The sequence below is a fragment of the Canis lupus genome, chromosome 24, assembly GCF_011100685.1.
Source record: "Canis lupus familiaris isolate Mischka breed German Shepherd chromosome 24, alternate assembly UU_Cfam_GSD_1.0, whole genome shotgun sequence".
Taxonomy (NCBI): Eukaryota; Metazoa; Chordata; class Mammalia; order Carnivora; family Canidae; genus Canis; species Canis lupus.
In genome coordinates this window covers 47,972,421-47,993,422 of record NC_049245.1, presented here as the reverse complement: position 1 = coordinate 47,993,422, position 21,002 = coordinate 47,972,421, and the positions used below count along the sequence as shown (strand labels likewise).

The 21,002-nt window shown below is 70.9% G+C and overlaps 3 protein-coding genes and 1 long non-coding RNA gene across 5 annotated transcripts; 3 read left to right on the top strand and 1 right to left on the bottom strand.

Annotated features, from left to right (window-relative positions):
- Nucleotides 1–854: 854 nt before the first annotated feature.
- FNDC11 (fibronectin type III domain containing 11) lies at nucleotides 855–3,357 on the bottom strand. Of its 2 annotated transcripts, none has more exons than XM_038572873.1 (2): nucleotides 3,258–3,357; nucleotides 855–1,904 (listed from the first exon to the last, which is right to left on the bottom strand). In XM_038572873.1, the coding sequence occupies exon 2, from the start codon at nucleotides 1,899–1,901 to the stop codon at nucleotides 900–902; it is 1,002 nt and encodes a 333-aa protein (XP_038428801.1). In that variant the 5' UTR covers nucleotides 1,902–1,904; nucleotides 3,258–3,357; the 3' UTR covers nucleotides 855–899. The 2 variants fall into 2 exon arrangements, with proteins under 2 accessions (XP_038428801.1, XP_038428802.1); XM_038572874.1 differs by lacking the exon at nucleotides 3,258–3,357 and adding an exon at nucleotides 2,384–2,987.
- Nucleotides 3,358–3,370: 13 nt separating this feature from the next.
- On the top strand, nucleotides 3,371–4,671 carry LOC119865726. Its single transcript, XR_005378121.1, has 2 exons — nucleotides 3,371–3,526; nucleotides 4,166–4,671. It is a non-coding gene; the product is annotated as an uncharacterized LOC119865726 (long non-coding RNA).
- A 1,953-nt stretch (nucleotides 4,672–6,624) lies between these two features.
- Nucleotides 6,625–14,331, top strand: SRMS (src-related kinase lacking C-terminal regulatory tyrosine and N-terminal myristylation sites). Its single transcript, XM_038572870.1, has 8 exons — nucleotides 6,625–6,983; nucleotides 9,527–9,648; nucleotides 9,926–10,089; nucleotides 10,637–10,820; nucleotides 10,906–11,064; nucleotides 11,482–11,663; nucleotides 11,754–11,910; nucleotides 12,074–14,331. Exons 1-8 carry the CDS (start codon nucleotides 6,679–6,681, stop codon nucleotides 12,265–12,267), a joined length of 1,467 nt encoding a protein of 488 aa, XP_038428798.1. The 5' UTR covers nucleotides 6,625–6,678; the 3' UTR covers nucleotides 12,268–14,331.
- LOC102156300 (collagen alpha-4(IV) chain) lies at nucleotides 14,237–20,764 on the top strand (the record flags this gene model as incomplete). The annotated part of the gene is given in 18 exon segments (XM_038573010.1): nucleotides 14,237–14,665; nucleotides 14,667–14,763; nucleotides 14,766–14,826; nucleotides 15,474–15,550; nucleotides 15,677–16,563; nucleotides 16,996–17,017; nucleotides 17,020–17,148; nucleotides 17,550–17,642; nucleotides 17,645–17,710; nucleotides 18,439–18,459; nucleotides 18,462–18,506; nucleotides 18,509–18,544; nucleotides 18,547–18,614; nucleotides 19,252–19,276; nucleotides 19,279–19,383; nucleotides 19,637–19,749; nucleotides 19,751–19,806; nucleotides 19,956–20,764. Coding segments are annotated over 18 exon segments (2,460 nt in total), but the record flags the coding sequence as incomplete, so codon positions are not given.
- Between the last annotated feature and the right edge of the window lie 238 nt (nucleotides 20,765–21,002).

Here is a 21,002-nt window from a genome sequence, read left to right as displayed (position 1 = left end):
GTGGGTCAGCTCCTGGCGAGGCCTAGGGGGAGCCTACCCCACGTCGAGAGCTGGGGGGCAGGTCCCGGGGCATTTCTGACAGTTGGGGACCCGCGCGCTCTGCAAACCACTCCTCTGCCAGTGGGGGAGACTATCCCTGTTCCTGGTCATCTTTTCCTGCCACACCTGCTCTCAGGGGCCCTTGCGACCCCGGAGACGGGCACGGCAGTGGAGGGGCGGTCTGCGGACGGCGGGTCCCCACAGCTCCCCACACAGGGCCGTCCTCCTGGACCTGGACGCAGGCAAGCCGCGGCAGCAGGACGTGTGCGCGGAGCCGAGCGGGCTGAGCACCCCGAGGTCGCGGGATCGAGCCGGAGGGCGAGGACAGGCTGTAGCGGCATCAGCGCGGGGCTGGCCGGTCGCCCGGGGCGTGGCAGCTGGCGCCGAGGGCCGCCACGCGGCAGCTGCACTGGCCTGTGTCTCGGGGAGGCCCGGGCCAGGCTGCCTTGCCCGGCCCTCACCGCCCCGGGGCAGGCGTGCGGATGAGCGTTAGCTCCTTCTGGGGAAAGACTTCACTTAACCCGGACTGTCCCCGTGAAGCTACAGGTCCCCGTGGGGAACCCTGGCCTGGGGCAGGACGGGAGGGGCTGGGCCACGGGGCTGAGGCCCCTGGAGAATCCCTCATGCTTGCTCGTGGCCGCAGGTCGCCGGGACTGCGGTTTCTTTCTCCCGGGACCGGCTACCCTGGAAGGTCCAGCCTGGGCCCGCACCGGGGAAAAGAGGGCGGGAGCCCGGGGCGCCTGGGGCAGAGTCTGAAGAAAACACTCGCGTGGCTGCTGCTGCCTCTAAAACGTAAGTAGGTTTGTTTCTTTGTGTGTGTGTGAGTTTATAGTCTTTATTAGTGGATAAATATTAGAAAATCATCTCTCAGAAAGTGTGGGCAGGGGCAGGCCCGGCTTGCCTAGCCGACTGGGGGCGCGCCCTTCGGGGGGCCCCGGCCTGGTGTGCAGGGTGAGGCTGTCCCGCCAGGGCTCGTACACCAGTGTGTAGCTCTCTGCTCTCTTGACGGTGAACTTGTAGGAGCGGTTGGGCAGCAGGTTGTGGATGTCGAAGGTGCAGGCGGCCACGGGGATGATGCCGCACTGCGTGCACTCCTGCTGTGTCCGTGGGTCCAGCAGCTTGAAGCGAAGCTCAAACTGCTCTGGTGCCGCTGGCTGGATGGTGACGAACCAGCGCAGGCTGACCCAGTCCTGGTGGGCCACCGACTCCTTTCGATCGAACACGACGGGCATCTTGGTGCTCAGCATGAGCCTGATGTGCGGGATCTTGGTGGCGCCGACGTCAGACACCAGGCGGTGCTTGATGTGCAGACGCCCGGGCACCATCAGGGCCAGGAAGCTGTCCACGACCGCCGACAGGTCGGCCAGCCGCTGCTCCACCAGGCCCCAGCCGGCCACAAAGGGCCGCGGGTCAGGCGACTCCAGCAGAGCGTCGAGCTCGGCGCGGCCGCGGTCCAGCTGCTCCAGCAGGTCCCCGAGCAGCAGGAGCTGGATCTTGGTCTGGGCGGTGCCCACCTTCTTCATGCGCTGGAACTTCCAGGGGTCGATGAGCTGGAACATGGTGCTGGGCAGCACCAGGGGGTTCTGGTCACCCAGGGCCAGGTGCTTGGGCAGGATCTCGATGTAGTAGGAACACTTCCTGAGCAGCTCCATGCGGGCGTGGTGGCGCTTGAGCAGCTGCGGGCTCAGCTCCGCCGTCAGGAACTCGCGCAGCGCCGCGCGGCGCTCCATGTAGGTCCGCCAAGCTGCCGGCGCCAGCAGCTGCTGCTCCTCCGCCTCCTCCGCCTCCTCCTGGTCCAGGAAGGACTGAGGACTGTCCAGCTTCATCTTGTCCAGGCCCAGGCCTGTCACCTGCAAGTTCATTGTCTGGGGGGGGGGGCGGGGGCTGTGAGCGGAAACAGCCCGCGGCCTCCGCCACCCGCGGGGGCTCACTCGGGTCAGTGTTTGTGTGCGGAGGGGGCGGCTCCGGGCCCGCTGCCCTCCATCCTGGGCCCCGGGGCCCGCCCCGCAGGAGCAGCTTATGGGGGAGCACGTCTCTCTGGGAAGGCGCTGCCGGAGGCAGGTGGCCAGGCTGCAGATCTGGGTAACACCGCCCGCTGGGGGGCAACCACTCGCTGAGGAGTCATTGTGATGACACAGGGAGGGGCGAGGCCAATGGGCTCTGGGGCAGCACCGAGCAGCTGTGGGGCCTGGCTGAGGCCTCAGGGTGCGCCCTGGGGACTGTTGAGAGGATTCGGTGTGATCCTGTCCGGGCAGCAGCAGACTCCCTGTGGGGGCCACCACCACCCTGTGGGCCTGCTACCCCTCCCTGTCACTGCAGGCCGGGGCAGGGGGCCAGGGCTCACCCAAACACAAGGCCAGCTGGTGCCTGGAGCCAGTGGAGGCGGCGGGGTGGCCGCTGGCCTCAGCTCCTGGTTACTGAGCCCCACTCTGTGCCTCGACGCCCCTCGGGGCGGGAAGATCCTGGTGCCCCATCTCATAATCGGGGTACCTGAAGCTAAAATGCCTTGTAGCTCCTCAGTTCAGGATCTGAGGCCAGCCGTCAACTCCAGGGCCTGACCCTCCTCCCGTGCCACCCCTGCCCCGGCTCCCAGCTCTAGGGGGCGGTGGGAGGGAGCTGGCTGGGGCAGGCGCAGGGGCGCCAGGACCCCCCCTGCAGGCTGCGCTCCTTGAAGGGCCAGCAGTCTGACGGCTGCCCTGGGCCCCAGCCGCCCCTCAGACGGGGAGACAGCCCCAGGTTCTGGGCCAGCCGCAGCCACCCAAGGCTTCGGTTAATCACAAAGAAAGTTGGCAGGAGCCCGGGGGTCAGCGGTTTAGCGCCTGCCTCCGGCCCAGGGCCTGATCCTAGAGCCCCGGGGTCAAGTCCCACATGGGGCTCCCTGCATGGGGCCTGCTTCTCCCTCCGATCGGCCTGTCTCTGCCTCTGTGTGTGTGTGTCTCATGAATGAATGAATAAAATCTTAAAAAAAAAAAAAAAAAGAGTTGGCAGGTTGAGTGACTTGCTGAGAGCGCCCCGAGCGGCAGGGCGGTGCCGACCCCAGTCTGGGCCCTCCCCAGAGGCCAGCCCTTCACCTTCCCGGGGAGAAGCCAGAGCAGGCCCTGGGCACCAGAGAGGGGGTCTGCGAGGCCGGGCCGGGCCGGGGGTGGCCGCCGCTGGGCCGCCCTGGGTCCCACTGCGCCCTCCCCGGTCGCCCCGCCGCCCCGCCCGCGCCCACTTGCCCTGCGTCCGGGAGCGAGGGCCGCCCGGGACCTGCTCCGCGCCGCGTCCTGCGGGTTGCCATGGCGACCGCGGCCTCTGTGCGCTCCGCCCACGGGGCGGGGGCGGGGCGGGGGCGGGGGCGGGGCGGGCGCCGCCGGGGTGTGGGGAGGGGGCGGCCCCGACTGGGCGACCGGCCGAGGTGTCCCGCAAGCCAAGCCCAAGTAGGCTCCCGCGGGGAGGAGTAAACTGAGGCTGGCCGCCCGCCTGCCCGGCCCTGTCCCGGCACCCGGTGAGAGGGGAGAGCTGGGCGGCGCCGGCGGGTGGTGACAACTGCCTGGGCGGGTACTCCCCATCCGGCTGGACACATGGGGCCGCCAGGGAGCCCCTTCCCTGAGCCGTGTCAGCGGCCTGGGGCCTCCCCGCAGAGGCCCCTCTCGGACACCCAGGCGCTATTGGCCTCCTTGGGGAGGATGGGGGTGGGCGTGCCCCCCGGGTACCCTGGCGGCCCCCCAGGATAGGGCACCTGTCTCCGAGCTCCCTGCCAGCCTGTTCTGCATGCAGGGACTCCCCCCAGCTGCACTGGCCCCTCGGGGTGACCCCCGGCGAGCGGTGGCGGGGCAGTCCAGGCCTGGCACAGAGGCTGCAGAGGTCAGCCCTGGGGGGCACGTGGATGCCATTTCTGCCCCGCTCAGTAGATGCTCACCCTTGGGTTTGGAAAGGGGGTGCTGTGTGAGGGCTGGGGGGAGGCGGCGCTGGAAAGCGGGGAGCCCGAGGAGGAAGCCACCCCAGGCTGCAGCCCACCCCAGAGAGCCGGAGACCCCTGCCCTCCTGGGCCAGGTCTTGGGCCTCTGCCCTCTCCTCGGCCCCACCCCCCCTTTTTTTTACTTAACTATAAAAACTTAAATTCTTGGTTTTGAGAGAATTGTAGATTCTCAGGCAGTTGGAAGAGAATGATGCTGGCCCAGTTCCCGGAGCGCAAACATCTTTGATGACACCTGGTTGTGCATGGGAGGAGACGCAGGACTGGCCCATCCCGCAGCCCCCCCCCCCACCTTCGGGGCCCTGGCAGGGGGGCAGTACCGGGCTCCCCTTAGGCTGGAGAGCCGTGAGGGTGGGGGCCTGGGGGTGGTGGGACCCCAGGGGCACAGACCCCACAGCGTGTCCTCCAGAGAGCGACCCCCTCCTCCCAGCAGAGCTGCTCGGAGCCCTCACCCGGGCCCTGCGCGCTGTGTGCACCTTCCCCGACGTCCTGGGCTAGTGGGTGCCACAGCAGCACTGTCCTCTGGGGCACCGGGGGCTCCGTCAGTGAAGTGTCCGCCTTCAGCTCAGGTCATGGTCCTGGGGTCCAGCCCCCTGCTCAGTGGGGAGTCCGCTTCTCCCTCTGCCCCCCTCCCCACTTGTGCTCTCTCTCCCTCAAATAAAATCTTAAAAGAAGCCTGTGCTCTGACCCCTTCCCGAGTTGGGGGGGGGGTCCTCCCGTTGCCCCCACGAAGCACCATTCCTGTGGTTAGGGCCAGCGAGGAGGGGAGGCTTGCAGGCCAGCGGCAGAGTCAGGGCTGTGCCCGGCGGCTGCCCCGGAGCCCGGGCGTTGGAGGGCAGCAGCTAGACCAGCGGGTGCCAGGGAACTCCGAGAGCTGCCAATGACAAGGTGGACATAGTGGCTCTTGCTCCCAGCCCCCCTCCCCGGCCCTGGGCGTGTGTGTAAGTATGTGTGTGTGTGTGTGTGTGTGTGTGTGAGCACAGGAGGTGGCTTGGAGGGGAGGGGCTGCCGAAGAGAGTTGGTCTGGGGGTTTGTGGGTGGGGCGACGGGGGAGGGCCCGGCAGAGAGGTTGTGGAGTGGGGTGCTCCCTGTGAGCCCACTGCCCTCTCTCCCTCTGGGGGACGGGGCCTTCTTCAGCTCCCCCTCCCCGGTCCTCATCACCTGGAGGTGGGCCAGGCATTCTTGGCGAGCCAGGTCCCCACTGCCCAGCACACTGTCCTGCTAAGAAGTGTCCCCACTGGAACCCCGTGGAGGCCAGGCCAGAGGACCGAGGGGGGCCCCTCCCTACCTGCTCTGACTCCTGGACGGAATGTGCTGAGTCCCAGCAGCTGGGACTCTGGGGCTTGGAGTCACTGGGAGTGTCCAGGAGGCATCCGTCCAGTGCTCAGTGCTTGACCCCCAAGTGTGGTGGGCGTGGGCAGCACATGGAGGGCCGTCCCAGGACCTGGTGAGGCCTCCCTGCGTCCCAGGGGGTCAGAGGCTCTGAGCCTGGTTTCCCAGGGGTGGGGCGGGCAGAGTCACCGAGAGGCGGTGGTGCCCAAGCTTCAGGTGTTCCAGGCCCTTCCCTCCAGCTGCCGACCCACAGGATGAGGGTCGTGCCCACCCTCCCCAGGCTGCCTGAACCCCAGAGAGCTGCCTTGGGGCTCCTCTGCAGGGTGCCGGGGAGGGCCAGACTGGAGGGCCGGTGACGTGGGGCCGTACAGTCTGCGAGCCTCGCAGGCGGCTCGGGCGGTCGAGTGCCCCGGGGAGCCCCAGGCTGTGCCCTGCTGCAGCTCCAACAGCCGCGGCGTGGGGCCGTGGGGCCGTGGGCAACCACATGGCTCAATCCAGCCCCGGGCGGCCGGGGTGTGGCCATCGGGGCCCCAAGGGGCTGAGCCGCTTGGGGCTGGAGCCCCCCCGCAAGGACCCTGCCCCAGGAACCCCGGGGCCGCCCTCCCATCCCGCCCAGAACCGGAGGCTGACCTGGCACCGACCCGGGAGCACAGCGGAGGGTGGCGTCGCCCCGGCCCAGGCTTCCCCGCCACCCTCTGTGCCGCCGCACCCCGCCCCTCCCCAGCTGGCTGTCGGGGTGTCCGGGCCGCGGGGGTCGGGTGCACGGCCCAGCACCGGGCGGCCCCGGGGAGCGCTCCTGCTGCTCCCGAGCCCCCCGGGGACACCGATGCTCCCTGCACAACGTGCAGCCGGGGCGCGGGGCGCTGACCGCACTTGCCAGCGCCGGGCTCCCCCGCCGGCTCCGGGCGGGCAGGGAAGGGCTGCGCAGGGCTTTGCGCCGAGGCGCGGCCCACGCCTACGGAACACCCGCCGGCGCCACGCGCGCAGCTCCCGGTCCTCGTCGGGAGCCCGGCCTCGGAGGGCAAGGCTCAGGTCAGGGCGGGCGCCCGCGTGCGCTTGCGCGGACGCCCCTTGGGCCCATAGCCCCGCCCCTCCGCGGCCCCGCCCCTCCGCGGCCCCGCCCCCTCCGCGGCCCCCGTGCGACCATAGCACCGCCCCCCCCGCGGCCACGCCCCCTCCCGCGGCCCCCTTGAGCCCGTAGCCACGCCCCTCCGCGGCCCCGCCCCGCCCGCACCTGCTCGGGCCCCAAACACGTCCAGGCCGTCGGGGCGCGGCTGTCGCGTGCGGGGGCTGCAGGGCCGCCCTGGGCCCCATCCGGCCCGAAGCCCGGCCGCGGCGACGCCGGGGGCATGGAGCCCTTCCTCAGGAAGCGGCTGACCTTCCTGTCCTTCTTCTGGGACAAGATCTGGCCGGTGGCGGCGCCGGACGACGGGCTCCCCGGGCTCCCCGAGCGCACGGCGGACTTCAGCGCGCGGGGCGCGGGGGAGCTGAGCGTCCGCCGCGGGGACCGGCCGTGCGCCCTCAGGGAGGACGGCGACTACCTCTTGGCGCGCAGGCTCTCGGGCCCGCCCAGCCCCGGGCCGGTACCGCTCAGCCACCTGGCCAGGGCCGCCCCGGAGCCGGAGCCGGAGCCGGAGCCGCTCCCGGACCGCCCGTGAGTAGCACCGCGCCCTGGGGGCAGGGGAGGCACAGGCTTGGGGCCAGCATCGGCTCCTTCCTTCCTTCCCTCCACCGACCCGCCCCCGTGTGCCCGGGACCCTGCGGCCTTCCCACCTGGCGGAGCAAGCACGGGGTTGTCCTGGTTCCTGGACGCCGGGAGGGAACGCGGGGATGGCCCCGGCAGGAGCGGTCGGCCGGCAGGGCGGGGGCCAGACACCGGGGCCAGCCAGGCCCTCCTGCTGTCACATGGGGATTCAGCGCTGGCCCTGAGCGCACCCTGGGGCCTCTCGTGCCGCCTTGGCGGAGCGTCGCTGCCGGCAGGGCAGGGGCTAGGGTCCTGGGCGCAGCTGCGGGTGAGACGCCGGTGACACGCCGGCCCTGTGGTCCTGGAGCTCCCGATGAGGACCTAGGTGAGCAGGAGGCCATCCGCAGGCCGTGAGGGCGTGGGGGTGACCTGCTGAGCTGAGAGGTGCGCTCACCTGCCCCCTCCCTGGACTGTAGGCGCCAGGACTCTCCCTGCTGCGCTGGGCCAGGCATGGAGCGGACAGGGCCCTCCCAGAGGGGGGCACGCGGGGGGGGGGGGGTCAAGCCCCCACCCCCAGCACGCCCAGGAGCCCTGGGGCCAGCAAAGTCTGCAGGCGGGGGCGGGCTGGCGGACACCCGGCTGTTGGCTCGCTAGTCTGCGATCGTGGAGGGAATCATGCAGGGCGGGGGCTCTCCCACGGGCTTGGGGAGGACGTGACCTTCAGCCCAGACTTAGGGTCTGCAGCTCGGGGAGCTCCTGGCACAGCCACTTGCCAGCTCCGGCTGGGTGGACATCGTGCCCCTCCCTGCCTCTCCCCTGGGTGCAGAGGGTCTGCCTGGATGTCGTGGCCACGGCAAGACCTGCTGTCTAGACAGATGAGACCCCGCTGGGGGGCACGGGGAGCGGGCTGGCGATGCCAGCGTGCATGGAGGTGATGGCCGGGTGAGAAAAGACCAGAAGCTGGTGAATAGCCAGCAGGGCCAGGCCCAGCTGCCCGGACTTCCCCCCAACACTGGCCTCTTGTCTGTGTCCAGCTGGGCTGGCCTGGGCCCCTCACGTCCTCTGCCAACCAGCGTTGGGGTTCAGCCTCGCTCAGGCCACGTCCAGTTTCCCAGGGGCCCTGGGCCTCCCCACCGTGTCCTGGGGTATTTGCATGTGCCACGGCAAGGCCTGGGTCACAGGGAGGCACCTTCTGAGGGGGCTCCGGGTGTCCCTACCCCGCGCCCGCCTACTGGCAGCCTCCGATGGGGAGGGGCGCACAGACCCTCTGCTTGCGGAGCTGCTCTTAGCAGAGGCTGCGGGGCTGGGGGGCACCGGGGCTGGGAGCGGGTGCCGGGAGGAAGCCGTAATGACTGTTTGCCTGGGCCCAGGATGAAAGGGCTGCCCACACTCGTGGTGTCATTTGCTGCAGACACCTGGTCGTCTATCCCCAGGGCCAGGCAGGCTGGGCAGGGGGAGGACCCTCAACTAGTCTCCTGTCAGCCACTGTCCTGCCCCAGAGACTTCCCGAGGACTCAGCTCCAGGGGCGAGCTGGGGATAGGGACACCCGTGCCTCTGCTCCCTGGCGCTGCTGTCCCGGGCAGTCCCTGCGGCCCTTCCTAGGCGGGAAGCCGTCCTGGCCGGTGGGCCCCACGGGGCTGGGCATGCCCATGACTGACCACCTGGTCCATTCACAGGGGACACCCTGCTTGTGTCGACTTACTAGGCATCAGGCTTTGGGTCCTGAAGCCCCAAGGAGGGGTCAGAGCCACTCCGTGGCCCCTAGAACCCTGTGTCCCCCTTTAGGGTGGAAGAGGGCCGTGCTCATGGCTGTCCCTGAGGACGGGGTCCCCAGAATCCCTGGGAAGCAGGAGGTCCCAGGATGGGAAGCTGGGCAGGCGATGTGGGGGGGCGGGGCAGGAGCATTTCCATTTTCCTTCCCAGAACGAGGACCCAGGGATCCGCACCTGCTGTGACTCAGGTGGACTGCAGCCCAGATGGGGTGTCCGATGGGGAAGCCCCGGGCACCCTCAGCGTGCTCGGCTTCATGGGGGCAGCGTGTCTGCGTGGGCCGAGGGCAAGGGCTGGCCTGCACCAGGGGACCCTCAGGGGCGGACCTGGGGTGCCTCCCGCCCGACCTCCAGCTCTGGAGGGAGCTTCTGTGGGCCCCACCTGTCGGCCACGCGGGGCAGGCGGGCCATGCCCGTCCAGGGGCTTCGGAGCCTCGTGCTGCAGTCGGGCCCCGGCGGACCCCGGCCCCAGTAGGGCTCGGCAGTCGGGGCTTGGCAGGTCAGCCCCCGGCCGGGGCCGCCGTCATTCTGTGAGCCCGGCTAACGGGGAATCTGTCGGGCCGCACTGTCCTCCTGTCCCCTCCCCGGTGACTCCACAGGCGGGCACTGCGGGGAGGGCGATGCAGACCCTGCCCCGGGACCCCCGGCCGGTCCCCGAGAGCCAGCGGCAGTCGCGCTCCTAGGGGCGTGGGGGCAGGGGCCGCGGGGGCCGGGCCTGGCGCTGACGCCTTCTGCCCCGGCAGCTGGTACTTCAGCGGCATCAGCCGCGCCCGCGCACAGCAGCTGCTCCTGTCTCCCGCCAACGCGCCCGGGGCCTTCCTCGTTCGGCCCAGCGAGAGCAGCCACGGGGACTACTCGCTCTCAGGTACGCGGCGGGCCCCTGGGGTCCCCAGGCCGGGCTGCCCCACGGCAGGCCAGGCCCGCTCGCCCCACCCCACCTGCCTCCATCCACGCGCTGCCTGTCGGGGGGGGGGCACCCTGGGCTCGCGGCCCCCCGCGGCCCACGCCCGCAGCTGCCCATGCCCCCTCCTTTTCCGCGAGGCTCCAGGCGTCTGCGGGGCGCAGGGAAGGCTGGGCCGCCACCCGGCCGGGGTGGAGGGAGTGGGCGGCCCGCACACGGCCTTCACCTGTGCCCACTGCAGTCCGGGCCCAGGCCAAGGTTCGCCACTACCGCATCTCCGCGGCCGCCGACGGTCTCTACCTGCAGAAGGGCCGGCTCTTCCCCAGCCTGGAGGAGCTGCTCGCCTACTACGCGGCCAACTGGAAGCTGATCCGGAACCCGCTGCTGCAGCCCTGTGTGGCCCAGGTGGGCCGGTGCCCCGCACCTCCTGCCCCGGCGCCCGGCCCACGTCAGGGCAGCGAGCAAGGCCACAGGCCCAGGCCTGTCCGCGAGCAGGACCAGGAGCCAGAAAGGCCTGGGAGCCCCGGGGGCCCGGCTGTGCCTCCACGCTCCAGCCAGGCCCTGCCTGGGCTGGCTCTGCCCCACGTGCGTGGCGTCGCCATCTCTGGGGACTCCCGGGGCTGCGGCGCAGGAGCCCTGGAGGCCCCACTCCCACACCCGGCTGTGCAGGGGGCGCGAGGGCTGGGGCAAGTCTGGGGAGGGGGCGCGGCCGTGGCCCGGGCGGAAGCCGTAGGAGGGACGCCGGGGGCCCTGCGCTGGAGCAGCTGCGCGCTGGCGGCGCCAGACGAGCCATCGTGCCCGGGCCGGGCGGCAATCCCGTTCCTCTGGTTTCTAATGACAGGCCTGGCAGGGCGGTAACGAGTGTCCGTGGGTGGGTGTCCACCTCCAGCAGGTGCCACTGAGGGCCAGGTCAGGGCCCGGCGCTCCGGGAGAAACCGTCCTTTGTTTCCAGGGAGCGGCAGGCGGAGGCTCGGGGTGCCCCCCGCCCCCTCAGAAGCTCCCCCAGCAGGACGAGTGGGAGCGGCCTCGCTCAGAGTTTGCCCTGCGGAGGAAGCTGGGAGAAGGCCACTTCGGGGAGGTGTGGGAAGGCCTGTGGCTTGGCTCCACGCCGGTGGCCGTCAAGGTCATTAAATCAGGTGGGTGAGGCCCTCTGCCCCCGCGAGCCCCGGGGCGGCCACAGGCTGCTGTGGGCGGGTGCGGCAGCGGTGCCCCCTCCTGCAGCCTACATGAAGCTGGCGGACCTCGCCAAGGAGATCCAGACACTCAAGAGCCTGAGGCACGAGCGTCTCATCCGGCTGCACGCCGTGTGCTCGGCTGGCGAGCCCGTGTACATCGTCACCGAGCTCATGCGCAAGGGCAACCTGCAGGCCTTCCTGGGCGGTGAGTGGCTGCCCCTGGCCCACCCGCCAGCAGCCTCGGGGCACCCAGACGAACACGCGCAGCCCAGACCGCCAGGCCCCTTCCCGGCACGGCCTTGGGCAGTGCACCAGGTGCGGCCGTCGGAGGCCCAGAGGGGTGGCGGGCTCCGGCCAGCGGTGGGTTCGGGCCTCGGGCCAGTCCTGTGCCTTGTGGGGGCCCCGTCAGAGCACGGCGGGCCCAGGCTGAGCTGAGCGCAGCCCCGGGCGGCTCCCTGGTGTCTGGTTGCTCCTGGGGGCGCAGGCCAGGTCGCCAGGGAGCAGCCCCCTGGGGGTCACCGTGCAGCACGGTGCCTGCTGTCCCCCCTTAGGGGCGGGGACCCGAGGCACAGAGAGAGGCATGGTGTGCACACCCGGCCCCTGACGGCGGCCTTGCTCGCAGGCCCCGAGGGACGGGCCCTGGGCCTGCCCGTCCTGCTGAGCTTTGCGTGCCAGGTGGCTGAGGGCATGAGCTACCTGGAGGAGCGGCGCATCGTGCACCGGGACCTGGCGGCCAGGAACGTGCTTGTGGGCGACGACCTGGCCTGCAAGGTGGCTGACTTCGGCCTGGCCCGGCTGCTCAAGGTCAGTCCAGGTGGGGACCACCGACCCCGCGGTGGCTGGGGGGAGGGCGTCGCTCCGCCGCCCGCCCACCGCTCGTGTCCCCTCGCCCAGGAGGACATCTACTCCCCAAGCAGTGGCTGCAAGATCCCTGTCAAGTGGACGGCGCCCGAGGCAGCCAACTATCGCATCTACTCCCCGAAGTCAGACGTCTGGTCCTTCGGGGTCCTGCTCTACGAGGTCTTCACCCACGGCCAGTGTCCCTACGAAGGTGGGCTGCGAGGGGGTCTGAGGGAGGAGGCGCCCCTGCCCTGGCGGCCGCTGGCGCGGAAGGGCGCCGAGCCTCCGGGGCGGGATCTGGAGAGCCGGGCGGCGTCCACGGCGACCCCGGGGGAGGAGAGGCCGCCCGCCAGCCCCTCTCACCGCCTCCGCAGGGCTGAGCAACCACGAGGCCCTGCAGCAGGTGACTCGAGGCTACCGGCTGCCGCGGCCCGCCGCCTGCCCGGCCGAGGTCTACACGCTCATGCTGGAGTGCTGGAAGGGCAGCCCCGCGCGGCGGCCGGCCTTCGCCACGCTGCAGGACAGGCTGAGCGCGGCCCACGGGCGCCTCCGCCCTGCTCACACGTGACCCGCGGCGCCGGGCATGGGGCTGGGGCCGGGCCTCCCTGCGTGGCCTGTGCCCGCGGACAGTATTGGCTGAACGCATCCGGGTTGCCGGCGGCCTGAAACCGCCCCTGGCCGTGGGCCTCGCACCCTGACACGCCCTGGCGTGCACGCGTGTGCACGAGGAAGGCAGACGCCCGCTCACACAGGAGGGGCTGAGGTCCTCGGCCGGCGTGACCTGGTGTCCCTGGAGAGGGAAGGTCCCCGCGTGGGCGTCCAGGGGCTGCCGGGCTGGTTCTGGCCCACAGAGGAGCCCTGCTCCTGGACCCTTCGCGCCCTCTTCCCGACTTTCTGCAGAGTCCCCCTGTGGCCCGTGCTGGGCTCCCAGGCAGACCCCAGGCACAGGGCACACTGGGCCCCCGGGCACAGAGACCGGTGCTCAAGGCAGCACCCTATAAATATACGTGGACTCAGACACACGCACAGACACGCATTCTGCGTGGGCCGCGACCCCCAGAACCACAGCGGGAGTGGGAGCTGGTTGGTCACAGCAGGAGAGCCCACCCCGTGGCCCAGGGCATCCTGGTGCCCGGATCAGGGGACCCTGTTCCCAGGGTGCTGGCCCCCAGCAGGCCCGAGACTCCCTGAGGCTGCGACCCAAGTGGGGGACATCAGGCCGGGTGGCTGCCCCTGGTGGGAGACCCTTAGATGGGGCAAAGGTCAGGCAGGCAGGGTGTCCGCCTCGGTGCTGGGGGCGCTGGGAGCCGGCCTGGCTGTGCAGGGTCGGGCGGGGGCGCGGCTGGATGCCGTGGGGTTCAGGCCGCTGGCAACAACCGGCTCCTGGGAAGGCAGCAGCGGGCGTCCGGGCGGGCCTGCCCCACCTGGGCTGATCTCCCGCCGGTGGGGACGTCCGGGTGACACACGCGGTGCTGCTTCTCACTCCCCCGCCCGCTCCAGTCACCATGAGATGGTGTCCAGGTCCTCGCCCCCCGCGACCCCCGTGATGGCAACCGTGCCCGCAGAGGGCCCGGGGGACGGGAGGGGAGAGGCAGGCAAAGCGCCCCTGCTTCTTGGGCCTCCGTGCAGTTCGGCCAGCTCTGTACCCTCCCCCCATCACAGGCCCTGCCCGAGGGCGGGCACAGGGTCACCGGGACCCCAGAGCGGGCACAGATGCCTCGCAGGGCTGGGGAGGGTGCCGAGGTCACCGCAGGCCAGGGCAGCACGGAGGGAGGGGGCAGGCACTGGCCGGCTAGGCTGGGGCCAGCACCCCTCACCTCGGGAGGGTTTGGCCTGCAGCCCTGGGACCCCTGGGTCCTGCCCTGGAGGGTGGGGGGCCTCCGGGTGAGACAAAGGAGCCGGTGCGGGTGGAGCCGGCCGGGCAGTGGCCTCTGAGGGAAGGAACGTGCTGGGCTCGGAGCCATGAGTGGGGGTCTCGGCGCACTCCTGGCGTGTCACCAGCCACAAGCCGAATGGGTTCGGTGCTCCGGGGCCTCGGGCTGGCCTGGGCGGGGGGGCCCTCCGTCCTCAGTACCCTCCTGCCTCCCGGGGTCGCCCACGGAGATCCCGGGAGGTGTGCGCTGAGCGACTCACCGAGGTGCCGGGACGGGTCCCCAGGGCACAGGGGACCGGAGCAGAGTGCCCAGGATTGGGGGTGGATGCGCAGAGGGGGCACCCCCCCCCCCCGCGCCGCCTGCTGCTGAACTTCCCGAGCAATACACGTTCCTCTTGATCCGCAACCGGACTGAGCCGCGGTGACTCCGCTCCCAGGACCACGTCGGGCAGGCATCACCTGCGCCTCCCCAGCCCTGGGCCTCAGCCATCTTCGCGCCGACCCCAGGGCGCCCCGGCCGCCCCAGCCCCCTCGGTGGGTGGTGGGTGGTGGTGGCCGGGAGCCCCCAGGGCAGGGAGCGGACGGCAGCGCCCACCTGGGCCTCAGGCAGTGGAGAGCCTCCCGCCCCGCTGGTCCGGAGCCCCCGCAGGTTGGGCCGGGGTGACCTCCCACAGGCCCTGTCCTTCCCCCTCCCCCTCCCGCCTCACTCCCACCTGAGCCCCCACGGCTGGCCGGGACCCCAGGAAGGGCCCAAGCGGCTGAGGCCCGGCTGCGTGGCCACGTGGTAGACACGCTTCCCGGAGCAGGTGGGCATGACGGTTGCCCAGGCGGACCGGGCCTCAGCGGGGGGGAGGGGGGGGTGCAGGAGAGAGCTGCTGGGCCGGCGGGGGGCAGCCCTGGGTGCCGGGGAGCCCAGGGAGAGGCCACCTGGTGGCTGCAGGTGGGGCCGCCTCCGCACAGGGGAGCAGGCCGGCTCCCGGCCTGGGAGGGAACGGCCGCGAGGCCAGGAGGCCAGTCCTGCTGCACCGGCCACGGGATCCCAGGCCAGGCCCACCCGGGGCCCCAGTACGTGGGCCTCTGGGACTTCCAGGCCCCACACGGACGAGGAGCTGAGTTTCTGGGCGGGGGACCTGCTCCGCGTGGAAGGAGGAGGACTGTGGGGGGCCGTGCTGCTGGATGTGGCCGGCAGGGCCTGGGCCAGGGCTACGTGCCCCACAGCTACCTGGCTGGGAAGGGGACGGTAGAGTCTGAGCCGTGAGTGTCCCCGTGGCCCTGCTGGGTCACCCCAAGGGGCCCCCCCTCCCACAGTCCTCAGGACAGTGTGTGTTGCCCAGTGGCTGGGTCCTGGGGAGGGTCGAGGTGCGGGGCTGCTCCTGGGGGACACGCGACTCCACCTCCTGTGCCTCCTGTTGGGCTGGACGCCCCCACCTGGTCCCGGGAGGGCGGAGTAGGTTTGGGCATGTGACATCTGGGGACAGGGGGCTGCAGGGGGACGCAGCCCCTTCTCTGGGCTCCCCCACAGTCACTTCATGGTGCCAGGACCCAGAGAGGACACAGGGGGTCCACCATGGGCTCCCGGATGGCCAGCCGAGGGCTGGGGTCTGCGTAGGGGTCCGGGGCAGGGACTAGGCCTTTTGGGGAGTGAAGCCTCACTCACCTTCCAAACAGCCAAAACCAGACGCGTGACCGACTTGGAGCAGGACGGCCGATGCGACAGGCCTGTCTGGGTGCAGGGGCTCCCGGACGTGGTGGTTGCCCCACGGCCCGTGGGAGCACAGGGAGCGCAGGCCACCCTGGGCAGCCTGGCAGAGCCGTGTGCACGGCGCCCCACACTGCTCCCCTGAGCTCGGGGCCGAGAGCCGGCCTGAGGGGCTCTGTGCCTGCCTCCTGTGACCCGGGAGCTGCTGGGGCCCGGGCGAGGGGTCCTCCTCCTGCAGGGAGACCGGCAGTGCCATCGGACACAGCACGCTCTCACAAGGCAGGGTCCCGTGACAGCGACAGGGCAGAGCTGGCCACGGCTGGTGCAAAGGCCCTGAGGTCCCCACATCCTAGTGCATTTGAAAAGCAGGAAGGAGGAGGGTGGTCGGAGAGGTGAGCAAATGAGATTCAGGGTGTGCTAACGATCAGGGCGGGCGTGGGGCCCGGGGCCCCGGGTGGGGGCTCCTGTTCATGACGCCTGAAGGAACAGGGACCAAGGGCAGAGCTGGGCAGTCACGCCCGGTGGTCCAGGGCTGGTCCTGCCCCGTGCCGGCGCGTGTGGGCGCCCGTGGGCCTGTGTGCGTGAGCACCCTGCTGAGCCTGGCCACGCGGTTGCCGAAGCCCAGACCCCGGGGTCCCACTCATGTCCGTGGGATGGGAGTGGCTCTGACCCCACAGGTGGCACACCCTGGGCCCTGGGCAGGGGGCAGCGGTGCCTGCAGCCCTTCTGGGTCACTGCGGCCTTTCCTGGGGTCCAGCCCGGCCCTGTGGCACATCCGGGGTCTCCGAAGGCCAGAGAAGTGGCCGTTGGGCAGGGACGGGATCATGGAGGCTGTGAGTCGGGGAGTCGGGGCGCAGCTGGGAGGATGTGGGGTCAGCAGCCCCGGACCGCCCCGCCCCGGCCCAGGTGGCTCGGCCGCATCTCGTGCTCCGAAGCGCCGCACCGGCTGCAGGCCGAGGACACCCCGGGCACCTCCCTGGTCGGGGCAGCGAAAAGCCGGGCGCCGACTACGTTCTCTCGGGTACGGCCTCCGCGACCCTTGGCGCCAGCCCGTGGCCCCCCGCGGGACTCAGGGTCCTCCCACCCGGCCCGCCCCCTCGGTCTGTGTGTCCGCCCAGACTCCCCCAGGGCGGCTAGTTCCTGGGGCCCCGGACGCGAGCGCCTCTGTCCCCTGCGGTGCGGGACAGGCGGGCCATGCGGCCACGTCCTCCCGCGGGCTGCCCGAGCTCCCGGAGCATCACCGGACCCGGAGTCTGTCCCACGGCCCGCGGCTGACCGTGCCCTGCTGGAAGGTAGGCCACCCGCTGCCCCCCCCACCCCCGTGCACGGCCCTCGGTGTCACCCAGGTGGAGGTCGGTGTGTCCTGGAGGCCGTGGTCCCCCAGAGCTGGCGGCGGGGGTGGGATGTGCCTTCCCCCGGGCCAGGGAGGGGCCGGTTGTGCACCCGCCCCGCCCCGCGTCCCCTGTCCTGCGTCCCTCCAGGCCGGGGCAGCCTGGGGACAGGGCGGCTAGCTGAGTCTTGTGTGAGTGGCCGCGGCCGAGGTCACTGGCCTGCAGGGGCCCTGAGGGTGTCTGCGGCGCCCGGGAAGCCTGGCCACAGGCCGGACCCTGTGTTGCTCTACATTTGAGGGCAGAGCGGGGCCCCCGTCCTGGGGTCAGAGGGGGGCATCCCTGAGGGTGGACTGGGGGGAGCACCCCTGGCCTGTGTCCCTGCTGTCCCTCCAGCTCGAGCCCAAGCCCCTGCCCCACGTGAAGGCTGGGAGAGGCCGCGGGGGGAGTTCACGCTCTGCAGGAAGCTGGGGTCCGGCTACCCCGGGGAGGTCCTCGAGGGGCTCTGGAAAGACCAGGTCCGCGTGGCTATCACGGTGATTGCTCGAGGCGAGTGGGGCCTCGCGGAGGGGGCGGGCGGCCCAGCCAGCCCGGGTGTCACGGCCTGCGCGCAGCACCCACGGCAGGGTCCTCTGGCGTCCTTTCGATGTATGTGCTATTGCCTAAATGCACTTATTTAAGAAAGCAATTTTAAATTCTTAATGTAAATGGAAAGCCATTAAAGTGAGTAGACCCCTAGAAACCTGCCGAGTCCTCTAAAATCTCCTTTCAACTCACGAGGTCCGGATCCCCTTCAGGAGCCAGGGGCTCGCAGGAACACACGTGGGGGATGTTCCGCTTTGCACGTGGCCTGGGCGGGCGTGGGCCGCGTGGAGCAGCCGTGACGCCTGGGGCGGGGGGGGGGATGGCAGGGCCGGGGCCGCAGCCACCCAGGCCTCCTGCCCCCACAGGTGACCTCCTACACCAGCACACGTTCCAGGCGGAGGTCCAGGCCATGAAGAAGCTCCGACACAAGCACGCCCTGGCACCGTAGGCCGTGGCATCCGGGGGGACCCCGTGTACATCGTCACGGAGCTCATGCCCAAGGGGAGCCTTCTGGAGCTGCTGCGGGGTGAGCGGGCTGGCGGGCGGCACCCGGGCTTCCTCTCTGGGGTCCTAGTGACCCGTGCTCGCTGGAGGGCGTGGGAGACGTGCAGAGAAACCCCTCGTGGCCCCGTGCCAGGCACAGGCCTCCAGCACGCCCTTCTGGCTTCCGGACACGCAGCCCGGGTCCTCACTGCTGTTCTGGAAGGCGCTGGCCCTTCCTCCGGGGTGTGTGCATGGGCACTCGCCCATGTGCACACGAGTCACAGCCCTCGCCCTCTGGGACCTCATTTAGCACCCACAGCACACACGGCCGCTGCCCGTTAGAGACGCGAGACGACGCGGGTGTGCCACAGGACGGGCGGCGTCCACACGCGCGTGTGCCTGCCCAGACTGGAGCACCAGGGACGCTGGGTGTCAGGCGCGCAGCGTTCCCACGGGCCCACGACCACGTGCACCAGTGGAGCCGCCTCGCGCGTTCGCCGGCGCTGAGACTCCGCGAGGTCCTCAGCCGTGTCAGCGCTGCTGTGACGGACGCCCCGGTCCTTACGCCACTCAGTTCCTATCACTTTAGTGTCAATTCCCGGAAAGGAAACTGGGGGGACGGCGACGGGGTGTGTACAGTCCGTGCCTGCGCCCGGACCCAGACCCGGCTTCCAGGAGGGCTGCGACAGGTCCACTGGTCCCATTTTTGCATCAGGCCCTGCCTCTGCAGCCGGGTCCCTGAGCCCCTGACCGCGGCTCCTGCCCCTGCAGACGCCCACGAGGAAGCCCTGCCCTCTCGGAGCTGGTGGGCCTCGCGTCACAGGTGGCCGAGGGCACGTGCTGCTGCAGTCGCAGCACTACACCCACCGGGACCTGGCCGCCGGAGCGCCCCCGTGGGGCCACACGACATCTGCAAGCCGGGGACTTCGGGCGCCAGGCTCACCAAGGTAGGCGGCCGCGGCGGGCGTCCGGTGCCTGCAGCCGGGGTGTCGGGCGCGGGGGGCCGCCCAGCCTCGGGGAGGCCGCGGGCGCAGGAAGCTGCGAGGGGACAGGCAGGCCCCCCCCGGCCCGGGCAGCCCGGCCTCCCAGGCCCATCCGCGGACCCCCTCCACGCGGTTTAGCCCCGAGCCCCACGCACACTCAGCAGCTCTACAAACAGCCGCGACACCGGGCGCCTGACAGGGCCTCCGGCCCACGCCCCTCAGAGCCAAGTTCCCGAGCCCTTGAAAGCCACGAACGCGCGCGTCCGCTCCGAGCGGTCACCACGGCCTCCCGCGCTGGCCGCGCTCCCGGCTCCGATGTCCCCGCTGACGGCCGGCGTCCAGGGCCTCGGCTCCCGGGCTGCCGTCTGGACGCCGCGGCTCCGTGCTCGGCGCGAGCAGGTGCTGCCGGGAAGGCCGTCTCCTCGCCCACCCGGTGGCCGGCAGCAGGCAGGACAGGCGGTCGCACGGCCTTCCCGTGCCCAGCCCGCCGGGGGCAGCCCTGTGAGCCCGCGGTGTGAACACCTCGCCCGCCTCCCGGCGCCCCCAGGGCCCGTGTCCAAGTGCCTCCCTCTGGGGGCACCTGCGCCCGATCCGGTTGCAGGAGGACGTGTACCTCTCCCAGGACCGCCCCCTGACGCCCCCTCCCCAGCGCTTTACTCCATCGGATCTGACGCCTGGTCCTTCGGGATTCTCCTCCACGAGATTTTGAGCAGGGGGCAGGTGCCTTATCCGGGTACTGGGCCCCCAACAGGGTCCCTGACGGGGGTGGGGGGTGGGGCAGGAGGGTGCCATCACCTGGACCCGGCGCGTGCACCAGCCAGCCCTCTGGGGGTGTTAGGACTGTGTGCAGGGGTGCAGCGGGCGGGAGCTTGGCCCAGGGTTTCCCGCCAGGGTGGCAGATGGCAGTGTGGCTTCCTAGGGGGGAGGGGAGGGGAGGTGGGCGCCAGCTGCCGGCCCCCGCAGCCCCTCTCGCCGCCCCCCCACAGGCATGTCCAACCACGAGGCCTTCCTGAGGGTGGACTCGGGCTACCGTGGGCCCTGCCCCCCCGAGTGCCCACCCACCGCACACAAGCTGATGCTCTCGTGCTGGCACAGGGACCCCCGAGCAGAGGCCCTGCTTCAAAGCCCTGCGGGAGAGGCTCTCCTATGTCACCAGGTACGAGGACCCGCTCTGAACGACCCCCTCCTGCTGCGGCCGTGGAGGCAGCTGGCCCAGGACCCTGGGGAGAGGGGCTGGGTGCCACCCTGGGCCTCAGATCAGGAGTACGGGCAGAGGAAGGTGCTAACACGCTCCTTGGGCCACAGGCCCACCCTGTCCCGGCGCAGTGGAGGCGTGGCCCCTGCTGTCCTCCTGAGACTCTTGGACGGTGCCGCAGCTCTCCACAGCCAACGCCAATTCCAGAACCCTCCAGCGCCTGGTTACCCTCCTTCCTAAAGGGCCCAGGGCTCACCCTGTGCCATGTGGCCCAAGCCTCCTCCTGACTGGGGGGGGAGGGACAGAGACTTCCCAGGACGGACTGTTGGCTCATGGGGCTCTGCTGTCTGCCAGCCGGGGCTGGGCGCCGTCCCTGCCTTCCTGCCATGGCAATCAGCAGCTGGAGGGCCTCATCTGGACACAGCCCGAGCAGCTCTCAGGCGACCCTCTGGGGCCCCTAGCCACCCTGGGTCCATCTGATGAGGTGGGGATGGCCTCCCTAGCCAGCCTCCTGCCTGGACAGAGCAGACAGGACGGGGCTGCAGCCCCAGGGAACCGCAGGCTCTGCCCACACCTGCGATTGCTGGTGCGCAGCTATTTATAGCCCACTACGGGGAAGAGGGGCAGGAGCGCAGCCAGCAGAGCCCCTGACCTCCCTCCCGAGGCTGCCCTCTCCTGACCAGCACAGCCGGGCCAATCTGCGCTGGCCGCTGCGGTGTGTGGGCACTGCTTGTGCACCTGGCCCGCCCGCCCAGGAGGACACGAGCACAGGCTCCCCAGGTCCCTGGTTGGAGCTGGTCCACAGCTGGGTCACCTGTGAGGAATGGGACACCCCTTTACCCCCTTGCCACTCAGCGTTTTAGTTTTGGCTCCCTGTACCCAGGACGTGTCCCACAACGGCCTAGAAGAGGCACCACCGTTATAGGAAGGCTCCTGGAGACAGTCTGGCCCTGTTCCCTCCCTGCAGTCACGAGTGGGGGGCAGGGGCACAGCTCCCTCTAGCCCAGGGCCCTGAGGGGAGGCTCCCTGTCCAACTCCTGAGCCTGCTCTCCCCGGCTCCCACCCCCTCAGCAGCCAAGGCCCCACACTTGTGGAAGCAGCTTGCCGGCCTCAGCCTGGGCCCGACCTGGCAGGGGGCTCCCCAGCGAGGGGCCCGG

Bases quoted from the DNA above. Each gene is read 5' to 3' on its own strand.
- SRMS (XM_038572870.1), top strand. From the start codon at position 6,679: ATGGAGCCCTTCCTCAGGAAGCGGCTGACCTTCCTGTCCTTCTTCTGG. The intron at 6,984-9,526 runs GTGAGTAGCACC...CTGCCCCGGCAG, and splicing joins GAGCCGCTCCCGGACCGCCC to CTGGTACTTCAGCGGCATCA. The intron at 11,065-11,481 runs GTGAGTGGCTGC...CCTTGCTCGCAG, and splicing joins CCTGCAGGCCTTCCTGGGCG to GCCCCGAGGGACGGGCCCTG.
- FNDC11 (XM_038572874.1), bottom strand. From the start codon at position 2,518: ATGAGATGGGGCACCAGGATCTTCCCGCCCCGAGGGGCGTCGAGGCAC. The intron at 1,905-2,383 runs GTGAGCCCTGGC...CCCCCCCCCCAG, and splicing joins CCAGCTGGCCTTGTGTTTGG to ACAATGAACTTGCAGGTGAC.